At 50.2% G+C, this 17222-nt stretch overlaps 1 protein-coding gene across 2 annotated transcripts in view; it reads right to left on the bottom strand.

The window, feature by feature from the left end:
- Positions 1 to 451: 451 nt before the first annotated feature.
- The window catches only part of LSS (lanosterol synthase), an 88645-nt gene continuing 71874 nt past the window's right edge, over positions 452 to 17222 (bottom strand). For both annotated transcript variants that reach the window (XM_084752438.1, XM_084752439.1), the window contains exons 8-22: positions 16631 to 16739; positions 16086 to 16204; positions 15176 to 15273; positions 14571 to 14598; positions 13197 to 13253; positions 12533 to 12604; positions 11587 to 11637; positions 10878 to 11027; positions 10220 to 10316; positions 9515 to 9620; positions 7411 to 7476; positions 6773 to 6853; positions 5623 to 5793; positions 4474 to 4552; positions 452 to 3728 (exon numbers count right to left, since the gene is read on the bottom strand). In XM_084752438.1, the coding sequence (XP_084608564.1) occupies positions 3597 to 3728; positions 4474 to 4552; positions 5623 to 5793; positions 6773 to 6853; positions 7411 to 7476; positions 9515 to 9620; positions 10220 to 10316; positions 10878 to 11027; positions 11587 to 11637; positions 12533 to 12604; positions 13197 to 13253; positions 14571 to 14598; positions 15176 to 15273; positions 16086 to 16204; positions 16631 to 16739 (1416 nt within the window). In that variant the 3' untranslated portion in view covers positions 452 to 3596. The remainder of the gene's footprint in view (positions 3729 to 4473; positions 4553 to 5622; positions 5794 to 6772; positions 6854 to 7410; positions 7477 to 9514; positions 9621 to 10219; positions 10317 to 10877; positions 11028 to 11586; positions 11638 to 12532; positions 12605 to 13196; positions 13254 to 14570; positions 14599 to 15175; positions 15274 to 16085; positions 16205 to 16630; positions 16740 to 17222) is intronic.

Raw genomic sequence — 17222 nt, 5'->3', positions numbered from 1 at the left:
TTTTGTATCTTTGCATTAGGCTTTATAATTTTAATTGATGTATGGACACACAGAGACAAAAATAAGTAAAAAAGGAAGATTTGAATCCACGCAGTGCCACACTTTACGTCATCACTGCAGGTGTTCAACCGTAAGGAAAACCACCTTTGAAACGATGCAATTGCTGACTCATAGCTATCTCTACTTTAGAACATATAAGATAGTTCACTGTTATTAATGCTTTTTTATTAAGGCAATTTTTTAAAAGTAAGGGTAAATTGTCTTCCAAAACTGTGCACTTTTCTGGTCAGCTCTGTGTGATCAGTTATCTACCTGAGAGGCTGTTTTCCTTTTGAGCTGGGCAGGTTGCTGGCCCTCCCTGTTTCCATCAACCACATCCTCCTAGCTCTGGAGCTGGGGCTAAGCACTTATTTCTCTTGAGTATTTCTTTGGGTTTTATTTGGGGGGGGGGGGGCGAGGCAAGGGAGTGGTTTTTCGAGACAGGGTTTCTCTATGTAGCCTTGACTGTCCTGGACTCACTTTGTAGACCAGGCTGGCCTTGAACTCACAGCCATCCTCTTGCCTCTGCCTCCCGTGTGCTTGGATTAAAGGAGTGCGCCACCATGCCTAACCTTAGACTTTAAAAAAAATATTTTTATAGGGATCAATGTGATCTTTTCATTCTGCTGGTGCTGCAGACCTGCCAGGTGCCTTATTTACTGGGTCCTAGGACTTGCTGTTAAACATCAAAGGCTGCTCTGGAACTGTACATTTGGCCAGATTGTTAGCTTTTCCTGTCTTCTTTTGAGTACCTTTGAATAAAAACATCTTAAAAAATATAAAGTTATACTACAGATAGTAGTAATATCTGTATAAAATACAGAGATAAATAAATAATGTTGAGATAAAAATAAATCAAGTTGAAAGCCAGGTGTGGTGGCGACACATGCCTTTAATCTCAGTGCTTGAGAGGCAAAGATAGGTGGATCTCTGTGAGTTGGAGGCCAGCCTGGTCTACAAAAGGAGTTCCAGGATACCCAGGGCTATGTAGAGAGACCCTGTCTCTAATTGATTACTTGTAATTAACTAATTAAAAATAAAATACTAAATCAAGCTGATTATTTATCACCATATAGTTGTATTTGCTAACATAGAGAATGAGAAAACAGCATACAGGAAATTTTATGAAAAAAAAGTCTTAGTAAATTTAATTCTACTTAGCAGTAAGTTGTTTTAGAAGGAAAAAATACTGTCAGAGAGAAGTTTCCACCTAGCCCTTCAGCAGAGTGGTGTGGTGGTGCAATCACAGCACTCACGAGGCAGAGGCAAGACTACCCTCGAGTTTGAGGCCAACCTCAAATGATATGTGGTGAGTATCACTTCATAGTGAGTACCACATAGTAAAACTGTTTCACACGGGGGGAAAACATCAACCTTTCTTACTAAAGAATCCCTTGAAGACAAGTGTTGAGGTTCACATCACAATGAACAGAGGGCACAGGAAAAGCCTTCAGTGCATTCCAAATCTATCCCTGATAAGCTAAAACTTTCATTTCAAGAATCTTTAAGCATTTCTTCTGGACAGTTAACCTGGTGAGCATCCCCGACCAACTCCCCACTGAGCCTGGAGAACTCCCTAAGCTGGGGCTGGTAAGTCTACGCACGATGACAACTCCATAGCATGACACACTACATTATAAAGCATGTTTATCAGCTGTCCTGTACACGTCGGTGTATACAGTGATTGAGGCATGACTGGGAATTCTGCAGGACAGCAGCTGTTGCTAGGGCAGAGCTAGTGATACATCATCTGTCTGCTGCTGACAGAGGCTGAAAAACCCGTGCAGGGAACAGAGCAGACTATGACGTAAGACAGGAAAGCCCTAGGAGTCGCAGCACATGGTGGTAGTGGTGGGAGCTGGGCAGGAGGCAGATGGCCCAAAGCCTCAGGGTATCTGCACCGTGGCACAGGGCAGCCCTAGAGCAGGGAAAGGGGATCAGACCCAGCTCTCGGCTTGTCTGAGGAAAGACTATGGGCCAGGGAGGGGTTGGGGCTCCCACCATGGCCAGGGAGAGAAGTAGGAACTTCAAGGAGACACACACTTCCCACCTAGAACTCCGCCTGCATGCTGGCCAGACACACAGACTTAGGAATCAGAGATTCAGAGCTCACCTCCCAGAAACAGACTCAGAAATCTAGGATTCACTTGAACTCAAAGCACAGTTGGCATAAGGGTTGGTAATGATCTTTGAGTGTCATGGGCATTTTCCTGGCTCACAGGAGTGCCACAGCTGCCTGGCTGGCTCAGTGAGTCTAAGGGGTGAGCTGGACGTGATCGGCTGTCCTTGCATGTGCTGTCCCACAGTAGGAACCATCACAAACACTACCTACTGTACCCCTGCTATTCTATGCCTGGCTTCCACGAGTGCTTCTCTATTGAGAAGCCAGCAGAGCAGGGCACTGGTATCCCAGAAGCCAGTGCAATGTGTATGAGCTTGTAACCTAGGGGCAGAACTGGATGCTACATCTGCCCCTTGCCACACAGCCTCAAGGCATTCTAGGACAAAGTCTGGGGTTTTTGTTGTTTTGTTTTTAATATTTTATTTTCAAGATTTATTTTATGTGCCTTTAATCCCAGCACTCGGGAGGCAGAGGCAGGCAGATCACTGTGAGTTCAAGGGCAGCCTGGTCTACAAAGTGAGTCCAGGACAGCCAAGGCTACACAGAGAAACCCTGTCTCGAAAAAAACCAAAACCAAAACCAAAACCAAAACCAAAATCCAAAAAAAGAAAAATTTATTTATGTGAATGGGTGTTATACCTGCATGCCTGCATGTATGTCTATGTGTGCAGTGCCCACTGAGGTCAGAAGGTCTCCTGGGAACTGGAGTTATAGTGGGTGCTGAGAATCAAACCCAGGTCCTTTGAAAAAGCAGTCAATGTTCTTTACGGCTGGGCCATCATCCCAGCCCCAAAATGTCTGTTTATTAAGGGCATTGGTGATGGTTGAAATGACTTTTAGTAGCATTTTTAGTATAAAGTGAGTTTATATCTCCTTTCTGGAAGCCTGGTATTTCATACAGTGATCTGGTCACGCCTGGTAGTTTCTGGTGACAACAGCCACTGCCCAGGGCGCAGTGATGAAGAGACCTGCCTCACTCCCCATTGAGCCTTCCTCTGGCATACCAGCACCATAGGGTTGCCAGAACTGCCCCAGCCCAGGGAACAGAAGTCTGGTCAGGAGCCCATTCCACAGACGACCAGCGAGGAAGTGAAGACGCCAGCTGCTCCCCCACAGGAAAGTCACTGGTCACGAAAACTCTAGTTTCACCCTCTCAAAAAGGATGTACCCAGAGGCCGCAGAGTGCACTGTGCCTCTTCGGATTTTAAGGTTTCTCTGTTCCCTTTCTCACTGAGGCAAGTCTTAGAACTAAGCTATACTGGTGAGTGTCTAAAAGATACCAGCCCCAACCCTACCCTCAGCCTCATGTCTACAGACAGAGGACAAGGCCGGGAGCAGGCTGAGGAGAATCCTATCATCTAGTCAAGAAACTCCAGCCTCGCCAGGACCTCTGAGGTGATGATGCTGACCAGCTGCAGCACACGCAGACATGAATTCAAACATGGCCGGCGAGGGTATTATCAGGGTACAGTCTGGAGAAGCGGCCCAGGGTCCAGATGGGGAAGATGTTCCTATAACTTGTGTAGCTGATGGCACAGGACTTGTTGAAGACCCCGGAGATGTTCTCCTGGAAGGACACAGAAAGACGAGCAGCTAAGAAGCTTGCCCCTGGATGGTGGTCCTAACTATCAAATTTCCCAGCCCCACGACAAGTCTGCTTGGGGAGAGCTGATGACCGAAGGATAAGTAAGCAAAGACAGGGACACACATGCTAGCAGCAATCCTACTCAACTCTGGTCCCAGCTCAGAGGCTATAGCTTGAAAAAAAACGTTCTTCCTTGGCCTAGTAGTCCCTAGTAATCCCCATAACCACAGGGACGCATGGAAACCATCTGCACATCTTGTCAGCGAGGGCCCACACACAAGAAGCACACGGTCAAGCTGAGGCTCTGCAGGAAGCTTCAAGTATCTAGTCCTTTCCCCGAGCCTGTTCCCCTTACAAATAGCAGAATGTGCTCAACACTCCAAGACCCAGCAGCATATCTTAGATCTACAACCAGGACAAGCCTCCAGTCAGCCGTGTCCACAGCCCAGATCTCCAAAGCACCCAAGAGGAGCACGGGCATAGGAAAGTGTGAAAACTAACGGGCAAGCTGGGTGTGGTGGCGCACGCCTTTAATCCCAGCACTCGGGAGGCAGAGGCAGGTGGCTCTCTGTGAGTTTGAGGCCAGCCTGGTCTACAAAGCAAGTCCAGGACAGCCAAGGCTACACAGAGAAACCCTGTCTCAAAAAACAAGCAAACAAACAAACAGAAAACTAACGGGCAAGCTGGAAATCAATGCTGGAACCACTACCCATGGCCCCTCCCGCACCTGAGGCCAGTCTCCATTGGGGAGCTGCTTATCCAGCAGACATCTGATTCCTCTCTCCTGAGCAGTGATGTCAGGGTGCCTGAGGGACAAGAAGACAGGTGTGAGCACACCTAGCATGTGGCATGAACGTGCATTCAGGAGAAGGACAACAAAATCTCCAAACACTACCACAATGATAGGAAATCTTGACAAGCAGAACACCTGAGGCTGCTGCTGTACTCGTCCCAGGAGCCCCGAGAAGCAGAGCGTGTGCACGCATGGGGTGGACACGTGGGCGACACTTCCTATAGACCCCATCCTGTCCTTACAAGACATGGTTGACATGGCAACACAGCTGGCACATGATGCTGACAGATTCCCTAGAGGAAGCCAACCTTCAAGCCTACTCTGCTATGTACTCTGATGCACCTCCGGGCAAGAGGGAGACACCAAAAGGACTGAGGGTTGGCAGAAGCAAGGCCAGCAGTGGGGACCTGACTAGGAACAGACGCACGACTCTTCTGTTCTTGAGGTTCCTCTACACACTGACTAAGGGAATTTCAGGAAGCTCTCCAAATGGTCCAAGTGTACTGTGGCAACACAGGTTAAGACAGCACATACACGTGTGTGTGTGTGTGTGTGTGTGTGTGTGTGTACACCTACACCTATGTGAACACATACATGCAAATACCCGAACACCTGAAAGTACATACACATACATGTGTGTACCTATGTGCACTAGTGCGATACATGTGGCTTAATATGAGATATGGACACAAGAGACCAAAAGCAGCTACAGCCTTGTACTCTCAACACTGAGACAGTGCTTCCACTCCACACTGGAAAGCAACTTCCACCACAGCCGGCCTCACTCGTTTCTCTCAGACACTCTGCCCCCACCCTCCACCCCCCACCCCCCAGCTTGCTCTGTCAACTGACTACCATGCATAGGTGGAGCACTTCCAAGAGGTAAGTCTCCGTGGGGTACCACTCAGCCAGAAGGCTGTCACTTAGCCAAGGAATAGGGTATGCGGCTTCTTACGCTGCCCCCATCCAGTTACAGAAGAATAATGAACGGCTCAGTCCTGTGGCTACGTTCACCTCTTCCACCTTTGTACATAGCCAGGCCACCTCCTCAGAGTTGAGTGTCCCTAGTATGCATGCCCTTACCTGACAGCCATCAAGCCCAGCAGGGCCCAGCAGGTGTTGTGGACCTGGGACTTGGCACTCTGCACATACCGCCGCTGTTCACAGGACTCGAAGTCTTCCCCCCAGCCTCCATCTGCCATCTGCTGGGACAGGAGGAAGTTGCAGGCCTGAGACACTTCTGCACAAGCAGCCCTGTAGAGAGAGCATGAGACTTGAGACACCATGAATTGGGAGGATCTAAGCCCTCTATAGCCCACCCTGACAGGATGCCTGAGGGTCACGGGAGGGGCCTCCAAGGAGAGTGGACACAGCTGTGTATGCCTCACAGAGCTGTTGGGCACAGAGGAAAGCACTCTGCAGCTTCACACACATGCAGGCTGGATATGTGGGCATACCGAACAGAGCCATGCATTGCATCCCTAGGCTGCATCTGGCTTAGCACAACATCCCTACACTCCAAGCCCATTAGACCTAGAAGCACTGGCTAGTGCAGCCAGAGACAAAGCTTGAACTAAGCCCTGTTTTCCTGAGTTTCTCACTGAGAATATGAGACAGAGATTTATAAGACTCTGAGGTAACCCCTAGCCAAGGCTTATGAGCCAAGAAAATATGTCCTTAGAATTCCCTTTTTCCTGAAATAGTGATATTATCTCATTGTTTAAAATTATTAAACAAGCCAAGCATGGTGGCACACGCCTTTAATCCCAGCACTCGGGAGGCAGAGGCAGGCAGATCCCTATGAGTTCGAGGCCAGCCTGGTCTACAAAGTGAGTCCAGGACAGCCAAGGCTACACAGAGAAACCCTGTCTCAAAAAAATAAGAACAAATTAAAATAAAATTGCAAAGGACAAAAGCTCCATGGCAGAGCATTACTGATCTGGTTAGTTTTACTGTCAACTTAAGAGAGACACCTGGGAAAGAGATCAGACACAGACTGGGAGGGTCCAGCCCTCTGTGGAAGAGAGGAGATGAGCAGGGCTTTCTTCATCGTTCTGCTTCAGTTCCTGCCCTAACTTCCCTCAAGGATTATGGCCTGCAAGTATAAGCCGAAAACAAACTTTCTTCCCCAAGGTGCTTATGGGCAGGGTTTTATCACAGCCACGGGAAAGCAGGCCAGCACTGTCAGCGTGGCAATGCCCTCCCCTGCCATCAGCCTGAAGGCTGCACTCACCCGTCTTGGTAGGTATGCCCCATGCAAGCGAAAGCTTCCAGGCCAAACCAGCCGCCATAGGTGAAACAAACCCCCCAGGACCTAGAGGGAGACAGAAGGGAATGTCAGACTTGGCCTTCATTCCAAGTGAGCGGGCGGCCATCTACGCAAGTACTGGGACAACCTGGAGTAGAGAGGGCAGAGCTGGGATGGAGCATGGTGGTGCCACCTGCTCTCCCAGCACTGAGCTAACACAGGAGGACTGCCGATTTAAAACCAGCCTGAGATACACGTGATCCTGTCTCACAAAACCTAAGAGACAGAGGAAGAGGATGGAGGGTGGGGAAGGGAGAGGGAAGAGGGAGAGAGGGACTTTGGCAGTTGCTAAAAGCCTTGGGCACAGACATCACCTGGCTCAGCCATGGCTTTCTCCAATCAAGGCACAAAAGAACTGCTCATGCCCACAACAAGGAGCATAATCACATTTAGGCCACAGAGCACTTCCAGTATGTAACCCAACTGCCTCCTACAACACAAGCTCTCGGCAGAATGAAAGGGCAAGCATCAGCCAAGGACCAGGACCTACCAGGAAGTCTAAGTCTCCCAGGAAGAAGGCAGGAAGGGCGCATGTCTGCCCCTTCCACCACGTGCCTACTCACCCCTCCCAGGAGCCATCAGCTCTCTGCATCTTTCGGCAGAACTCCAGGCCTTGGCTGAGGGTCTCCCTGCAACACAGGCAGCCCAATGAGCAGTGCAGACAAATCACAAAGCCTTCCCCAGTCCTGCCCACAAGATGCTCTCAGGAAAGTGAGAATGGCCTCCCCTTCAAACAGATCAAAACAAGTGTTGGGGGGGGAGGGGGGCAGGGAAGAGGGAGGGAGGGAGGGAGGGGGGAGGGGAAGAGGGAGAGGAAGAGGGAGAGGGAGAGGGAGAGGGACAGGGATGAGACAGACAGACAGACAGACTTTGGAGATGAGGTCCACATTGGAAGAAGCTCTGAAAAGTAACAGAGCCATTGACAATAACTAGTGGCACGAGCCTGAACAAATCATATAAAATGAACTTGATTAAAACCAACAACAGAGCTAGAGAGATGGCTCAGGGGTTAAGAGCACTGGCTGTTCATCCAGGGGTCCTGAGTTCAATTTCCAGCAACCACATGGTGGCTCACAACCATCTATAACGGAATCTGATGCCCTCTTCTATCTGATGCTCTGTCATGCAGGCATATGTGTAATAGAATGCTTATATACTTAAATAAATAAATCTTTAAAAACAACAACAACAACTACACTTGATATGGAGCCTGGTCCCCTTGAATCATTTATAGAAGTTTTCATTGTAGGGTAGAAAAATCTTTAGGCCTTTTACTTTCACTAGTGGGAAGCTCAGCTGGGCAGAGTCTTGCCCGGAGTGTGCCTCTCCTCGGGCTCCTGATCTCTTTCAGCACAGGCCTCGGCTCCTGGTGCTCGGTTCCCTCTTCAAACTGTGCATTCCTACCCCTGCCCCATTTGCTCTTTTCACTGTACACCTGCAGAAGAGCAATTACTAAGGCCACATGTTTGGCCTCAGGCAAGTTCTTAAAATATCACAGGAAGGGTCTCTAGCCCGGCTGGTAAAGTTGCTCCCATCCTGAAGCTCTCGAGCTGGGCCTCCACGGTTGGCACAGTTCTCAGCACTGTCTTCCAGGCTCCTCCTAGGATGGTCCATCAAGCTCTGCTTACAGTGTTCAACTGCTTTTCTAGACCAAAGTTACAAAGCCTTCCACATTCCTCCCCAAAAATGTACGGTTAGGTGTGTCACAGCAAGCTATCTCAGTACTAGCTTCTGTATTAGTTACCTTTCTATTGCTGTGATGGAACAACTTATAAAAGAAAGTTTAATTGGGCTTATAGTCCCAGAGGGTGAGACGGAGGCATTGGACTGATGCTTCATGGGGACAAGTGAGATCAGTCTGAATGCTATTAACTGAGCCAACTCTCCAAGCTTTATATTTCATGTGTATTATTATTTGTGGTGTGTGTGTGTGTGTGTGTGTGTGTGTGTGTGTGTGTGTGTGTGTGTGAACTATAGAGCTCCTAGGGAATGGGCCACCTCCCTAGGAGCTGTTAACCAGGCCCCTTGAACCATAAGGCTACTGCCACTGTTGACAAAGCCAGATTGTCCCTACTGTTAAAGACCCTATATGCTTTGGCAAAATGAGGCTAAGACGAAAGTAGAAACTCCTTCCTTGCTAGCTGGCTTTCACAATACTGAAGACAGCATGCAGGCTGTTGGAACAGAACTGTCCCCACAGTCCAGCTCAGTTACAGTATAAGCCTGAGCTAAGATATGTCCATTAATACAATAGTAACACAACACTAACACAATAGTACTTCAATGCAACTTTACTGTTTCTGCTGTGATGTTAAGGCCCCCTCCAGAGGAGGACACTCACATGTGATACTGTAAGCCAGGGCAAAGCTCCTGGCTAGAAAAATCATAGGCCCCAGTGAGGAGGCCATTGCTATTTTTATTAAATAGGCATGATATGCCCTTTCTAAATGCTTGGGCTTATGCCTTACATTACTGTAGCCATCAGCCTTTATCAGTCATGGAAGGAAACTTTAATGGTGAGAGGTAAACCACAAAGACTCATCAACTAGTCAAGCTCCTGAGACAAAGTAATTGCTGCTATGTCATAATGGCCACAGATGGGGAAAGTGAATGGAGAATGCTGTGGCTGAGCTGTAGCCCCACTCAGGCTGCCCTCACCTTCCTTACCTGATCTCTGCCGCCCTATGGTCTGGGAACTGGTCCTGGAAATGCTTCAGTGCCTGCATCACTGCTGAGGTACACTCGACATATGTGTAGTCAATCATGATGTCACCTAGAAAGGGAAGGAAGGAGGCACCTGAGCTCCACTATGGCCCAAAGCCAACAGTTCAGGCCACAACGCGGTGAGCAAGAGTGGTGAAGCATGCAAGACGATACCCCAAGGTTAACCTGGGCAATATGGCCACAATGGGCAGAGTGAGACCTGCACACCTATGCTATAAGACACACATCCAAAACAGCTGGGCTATTTCTACTGCCAATCTGCCGCTTCTCCCCCAAAAACCCCATGTCTGACAGGGCAAAGAATAGGATACTTAGAAGGCATGAGGGAAGGCAATAGCAGGTGTCAGAGTCAGCAAGGAGAGAGCCTGCTGACAGACTAGAACCTCAGTGACTATGCAAAGCCATGGCCCAGCATCCTTATGTCCTTACAAGTGCTGGGAGTCACTGAGTGTCTATGGGGTGCATGGCAGCCTCAACACGGCACAAGGCCCTGTAGATAAGCAGAAGAGTATTGGAACCTTAGGTTTCCATGGCCTGAGGCAGAACAATACAGGTGCTCTGTACTCTGGGGCTCATAGAGGGCTCTGCATGGACCTGCTAGCATGACAGGCCTGGCCTACACACCATGCTGCTAGGCAACATACTCACCGAAGACCTCTGAGGGGTTCAGCAACTCCAGCAAATGCCCACCACGCTTAGTCTCATAGGTAGCAAATCCTCCATCAGGATTCCGCATGCTCAGCAACTGAAACAAAAGAGGAGGCCTAGAGAGCTGAGCACACGGCACAGTATGGCTGCCAGAGCACCACAGGGCTGACAACCAAAAGGACAGGAATGAGGGATAGTTTCATGGTTAGTAGGCGCCCGGTGCAGCTGCACATCTGGAGATAGACTCCAATGTCAGGCCAATACAGACCTCCTAGTAAATATCCACAAGAAGCAGATGTGCTAAAAGGACTTTGCACAACAATGAACAGACATTTCCAGCTTTCCTCTGCATACCCAGCAGAGTCCACCAGCCCTCCCAAATGAGGAAGTCTCAGCATAAATATGGGCAGTTCCTTGAATCTCATTCGTGAGCTAACAAGAGAAGCCACAGGGACCACAGCCTCCTTGTAACTTCTGGGAACAGCCAGGCACCACTTCGTACAGCATGGAGCCCTATGTACACACCCAACTCACCCAACTGAAGTTTCAAGGGTCTGTCCCATGGTTCCGAGTCCTAGGCTCTGATGACCTACACCCTGGCCTTAGTCTGCTAAGGAGGAAGCACAGAAGTGGGAGCACACATGAGATAGGGACTCACCACAGCCACAGCATCGCAAAGCCGCTCTCGGGGGATGTGCTCAGTGATGGAGGGACACTGCTTCTGCAGGAGCAGCACTGACTTCAAACCTTCGGCTGTGCAATCAGCAACAATCCAGCCACAGTCCAGTGTGCTGAAGGGGAAACCACCCTGCAGAGACAGAGTGCAACAGTGCTCCTTCCCACAGAGCTGTAACAGCCAGGGCGAGGCCTATCCACCACCGCACGGGGCTACCTAAATCGGATATAGTTAAACAGACTTCGGTTTCAACACGGAGACTACCTAGGACTTTGTGCACATCCTGAATGCCCTCAGCTCTCAGCAATAAGAAGTGATCTGGGGCTGAAACAGCAGCACAGGTGCCCCAGAGACCCCACTGTGGAAAGGCAGCAGCTAAGTCACTGTCTCGTTTCACAGCCGGCACATAGAAGCAGGCCCTTACAGCAAAAGAGTCTGATGCTGGCCTGAGTCCTTTAGACCCACTGCCTGGATCTCAGCACTCCAGCTCACTGTTCAGCTCTTAGCATCAGTGTGTGCTAGGCACCTGAACCACCCTAAAGAATGGCCACCAAGGTGCAGGCTGCCGCGGGGGATTATGAAGCCCCTGACACAAAAGATCTACAGACCAAGAAGCGGGAAAACCAACAGAAACCCCTCCTCAAAGGGAAGGCAGCCGAGCTCTGTGCTTGAGTGGATTGCCCAAACATACCTTGCGCATCTGGCGGTAGTACTTCTTATAGTCAGGAAGGTTGTCTGGGACCTGTATAGCAGCAAGGAATGTATGTGGAAAACAGAAACATGGTGGCACCTGGGACCCTGTGCTGCCATCTGAGAGCTGGATCTACTGCTGGCCACAGTTCAGCACAACATGACACTCATGAGACCCATTGCCTTATCATTACTAGGAAATAAGATCATCCAGAGAGGGCTGAACAATCTACTCCCCTGCCCCGCTGTCCTGAGCTGCATGACTCAGTGCAGTGGGAGAGCACGCAGGCCTGCATGTGCAGTGGCCCACTCAGATGGCCTTCTAAAGGCCCATCACTCAGTGTTTGTCATGAACCATCCTGCTGTGGAAGACAGTACTGACTCACTACTAACAGCCCTAGACAGACATGGACATCAACTACATGGAGGATCCTGAGGAAGCTGCATCCTAGTAGGATGAGAGGACAGGGGAATAGGGGAGTGAGGAGTCTAAACAGGAGGATGCTAGCAGGATCAGGCTGGAGGCGTGCCTTGTGTCTACAGCAGGCTACACAACGCTGTCCTAAACAGCAGTCTATGATGGGGGCTGTAGGTGGATATGGCAAGACAGATGGCTGTCCATGGCCTCTGGGTGGGCAGCCACTGGCTAGTATCAAGTGATTCTACTGGCCTGAGACACTTCAAAGATGCTAGGATGTGAACAGGCTGTGACATTCAAGGACACAACTTCTGACTGAGCCACAGGCTGGCTTTGGCCCTCTGCACAGTTGTCTGGGCATGAAGAACAGGAATCACAGCTAGTGATAAGCCACTGCGGGCCACGGTCAGAGCTACTGTAGAGTGACCAGGTGCACTTACATGGTGCAGGGCAGGGCAGAACGGTACAGAAACAACCTGAGAGAGCTCGCCTGGGGAGGCAGGACAGATGAGGAGGGCCATGGACTCACCTGTGAAAGCCGCAGGAATTCGTGAGCCTTCTGCAGGCAGGGTAAGAACTCAGGTCTGTGGTGCATACCTGCCTAGGAGACAGCAGGACAGCAGTTGAGTCAATCCTCCAGTGTCCTGGCATCAACTTGCTGCCCCGCCCCTAGCCCAGAAAGCGACACATCTTAAGAGATTTCTAGTGTTTCCTGATGTTCTCAGCTTTAAAGATAGAAAAGACAGTGAGACATGAGTAAAGGCTGGAACGGACAGACGAGGCCACCCAGAGAGTTACCAGGTCCTCCTACCTTAGGCAGCCCAACTTGGCCCTGGGCTGTCCAAATACGCCCTCAGGATTCCACTGCTCTCATCCCCTCCTGCAGAGAAATGTTCTTTCTCTCTAGCTCAAGTAGCAGCCAATGTTCTAAAAGGCTCAGGCCCACCCAGGTCAGCTCCAACCACCCTACCGCTCACTCCCTAGGCTTGCTTCTCAAAGCCTAAGCCAGTCTAGCACCCAGGCTGCCAAGGATTATCACCAGGTGACTGGAAGCTAGGCAAATGAGGAACTCAAGGGGCAGAAGGCATGGCACCATTTCTTCATTCTCTCATGTATTGCTTCTCTCAGGGTGCATATGTAGCTCACACACAGCAAGATTAGGCGGGGGCTGCACAGAGAACATAGCCACGTACCTCCAACAGTGCTTGGATAGCAAACGAGGTATCCCAGATCTGTGACCCATTGGTGCCCTGTTCACAAAGAATGAGCTGTTATAGCAACCCCATCCACTGACCCCCAAGATCCAAGGGTGTCTGTCAGAGATATACCCAGCTAATACTCTGTACCAGATTCTGAGCCCCGTGCTGACAAAGGTCTGAAAGAATACAGTCTTGCAGGCAGACATGGGTAAATAGAGCATCACCCCCCTGTACAGGCCCCAAGAGAACATATCCAGGACCATATGGTCCCTTGAAGGCTCCTGCATACTCCATTGACAGCAGGATACCCCAGCTATGGGATACTCAGAAACAAAGTCCTTTCATTTCCAAGTATGCTTGAGGTGGCAGAGAGCCAACTGACACATTTCTATGGGCCTTCCAGAGCAAGGAAGGTCCACCTCAAATCCCACCCTGGAAGACTGGTTTCCTGAACAACACTGCTGGGTCTAGTGAAGGAAATGGATGATCAAACCCACAGTAGGTTCTGTTCTCTAGTTTTAGGAATCTCTAAATATCTGACAGAAAATCCAGCTCTCAATCCCACATGATGATCACAGACCCTAAGCGCTCTCGTGGCTCCTTGGGGGCCAAAGATCCCAGCCAAACACCTGACCAAAAAGAAGCATATCTACTGTCCACCTTTGGCCAGAGCCCTAGAAGGATCCAGGGGAAGGCTGGCTATACATCACATGCTTCTCCAGCAAACCACTTCCTCCTTGTTCTGCACAACTACAGGGGCCACAGAAAGGAACAGTCTTCAGGCCTGAAGGCTCCTCCTGTAATGGTGGCTCCAGAGAGCAGTCCCAAGGGCTACCTCAGCTCATGAAACAGAGCACACAGCTCCTTGTGACACCAGCCGAGCCTCCAGATGGCCTCACCAGAGAGGTGCCTTAGCACCCAGAGCCACTTCTCCATCACAGTAATAGGATGAAGGTCTCTGAGGGTCTGAGGCAAGCCTGGATCTGTCAGGGTTTAGTCCACCTGATGAAGGACTACAGATGGAGATATGAGACCAGGAGGTGACCACTGCCCCACAGACATGAGGACCACAATGTAACTCAGCCCCTCCTCCTCTTTACTGCAAGAATGGAATTGGGGGAGTTACTTCTTTTATTTTTCATGATTTCTCATCTCTGCTCCATTTTTTTTAAATCTACAAATGGGCTCTTTCTATATAACACTGGCCTCAAACTTCCTGCTTTAACCAACTGAGTGATGGTACTACAGGCAAGTCACACTATGCCTGACTCACTTCTGACTCATAATAAATCTAAGAGAATTAGAAGCAAATAAATAAGCAGAGATGATTACAAAGAGAGCCACCAGCCTCAATTCTACAGCCCTTACCTGCATTTTCATGCCATCAAGACCCAGCCTATGGGGATAAGAAAAGATTATGTCAGGGCATAGGTAAAAGCTGGAATTACAGCTGTCCACACGAGGCACAGACAAGCAAAAGAGCAGACAGCTCTCCCCTGGGAGCATCCTTCCCCACCTCCCCTTGGTGGTGATGCCAGTGCTGCCCAGCCGGGCTCACAAGCACAAGGGCTACGTTCAGCAGGAACGAGACTGGCCTGTGCCAAAAGCTTCTCCAGCCAGGTCTGCCTTGCTGTCCTCATCTCACACCATACCACCAGAGAGAAGATGGCCTCTATGAGCACAGGGCTTCCTGCTATGGCCCCGGTGACATAATCCAGGCCTGACAAACCTCTTGTCCATCAGCCTTCCTCACAACAATCTAAGGCTGCCCCCAGGCTTCCTGGCTCTGACTCCAGGAATCACCCATGGTTACTGCTAGGTAAGAAATCTTCCCAAAGACAACCTAACTGGCAGTGCTCCTGATTCCATATAATATTCCCAGAAGCCTGACAGTCCGGCACCCCTAACTAGATGAGGGATAAAGGCCCAGCATTATAGCTGCATATCTACAGTCAGCACTTAATCACACTCACCAGAGGTAATCTGGAATCCTAGAGACGTGCTCCTGGAAGGCAGGGGAGGATGGCCCATCCACTGACCAACGAACAAGCATGTTGATAGTTTTTGAGATCTGCAGGATATATGGCCATCAGGACCCATGCAACTTTACCCTGGGGCAGGGCCCCGTCTGTTCTAATAGGAGCTTCTTAAGAGCTCATTAAGCACATTCACGTCCCTAGACATGATTCAAACTGAAGCTAATATGCCATTCAAGATTCTGGGCCAACTTAAGGTGTGACAAAGAAGGACCAAGAGCCCGCAGAGACGGGGGAGCAAGCTCAGTGCTAGTTTATCCAGAGAAACTATGAACAACCCACCTTAGCACAGGAACCCACATCCTGATTGCTTCTCATCTATGTGAACAGCTCTCTTGCTAGGTCTCCACTAGCTCTAGCCAGTAGCCCCACTACTGCTGTGTGCTCCTTGAGATCCCCAAGCATGTGTACACTTGCCCAGAGCCAGGAATCAAAGCGAAACCAGAAACCAAAGGCCTGGCATCTCCCAGAAAGATGGGAGCCCAGAAGTGGAGCCCGGCAATCCTGTTGTTTTCATTGCACTTCTAGGCACCCCAAATCTTATGTAAGGGGTAGAAGGTGAATTATCTAGGGTGGGATCTGTGAAGAGTAAGGGGGAAACCACATCATCCAGTTGGCCAGAGAGCTCAGGAAGTTGTCTTCCAGGAGGTACTCAGACTTTTAAACAAGAGCCAGGCAGGGCAACAGGAGGAAAATGAACACAGGCGGTGCTTCAGATCCATTGACCTAAATGGAGATGTGCCAGGATGTAGGAAGTAAGCCTGCCTCGTTCCTAGCTCCTAGGGCATCTGACAGGACCTCACTGCCACCAAAGCTGCTCCAGGCACCAGGGGGTGGGGACACTGACCGGGCCGATGCTGATGCACTTAGTGAACTGATCATCAGCTGCAATATGTTCATACAGCATCTTGATGGCCCACTGCCGCAGGCTGGTACTGTGGAAGCGTTCATACAGGTTGAGGAGGCCTGCAGGGGAGAAGGCATCAGTGGACACCCAGCAACAGGAGAAATCCCTGGCACTCCTGGCCAGGCTGTGTCCTGGTCCTTCAGACGGGAATGGTCCTACACAGAACAGCATCTGGACCGCTCTTCTCCCCTGTGATCCCTCCTCCCACTCACTCTGCCTCGCCTGTGATTCCTCCTTCCCATCCAGGAAGGCCTGCTTCACACCTCCCACCATGGCTGCCATGCCTAGGCCATGCAGAGGGGTACTACCAAACAGCAGCTGGCCCTGGTTGGAGACCAGCAAAAAATTATGTCTCTCCACTCCCACTCCAAGGCCCAGCACAGAGGTCATTTATTGCACTGACAGGGTGAATGAACTGACTGAAGAAAGGAGCAACATCTTAACCGTGTGTTACCCAGCTGTCCCAGCCCTCGGGCGGCACCCACCATACACCACATGCAGCAGCCAGCTGTGTGGCGTGTACAGCTCATCAGGAGACACGTTGTTCTTCTGTGCCGGCCAATCGATGTTGGCATAATCCTCCACATAGAGCTCCTAAAGGGCGGGGGACACCTGAGTGCCTAGCAGAAGCAGCAGCCACGCCTCTCAGACACAGAGAATGGACTACTTCTGGCTGGGAGTGGTCTCTAGCTGCACACTCTCAGGGTTCCGGGTCACATCCTTCCTCAGGGGTAGGGACACCCAGTGAACTACCAGTACAGGGTGAGAGGGAGGCCCAGCTATTTCGGTTACACCAGGGCTAATCTGAGAAGCTGTCCCAGCCCTAAGAGCCTAAGTCCTACTCTAGCGCAAATCAATCATGTTCCCAAAGTCCATCTCAGGGCTATTTCCCAAGAACAAAAACTGCAAGCATAGGCCATGGCTGTAGCAAGTCCCACGGGGACACTGAGCAGTGGCAGATGCCTTTCCCACAGCACAGATCCCTCTGAGAAGTTTACATTTGATTACAGGTGAGAAGGCAGGGACTCCTCGGGACCCGAGTACTGAGAAGCAGTCACACTCCAGAGGCCCAAGCCC

Source organism: Acomys minous, assembly GCF_964271855.1.
Source record: "Acomys minous genome assembly, chromosome: 13".
In the NCBI taxonomy this organism is placed as follows: Eukaryota; Metazoa; Chordata; class Mammalia; order Rodentia; family Muridae; genus Acomys; species Acomys minous.
This window is presented reverse-complemented; position numbering and strand designations above follow the sequence as displayed.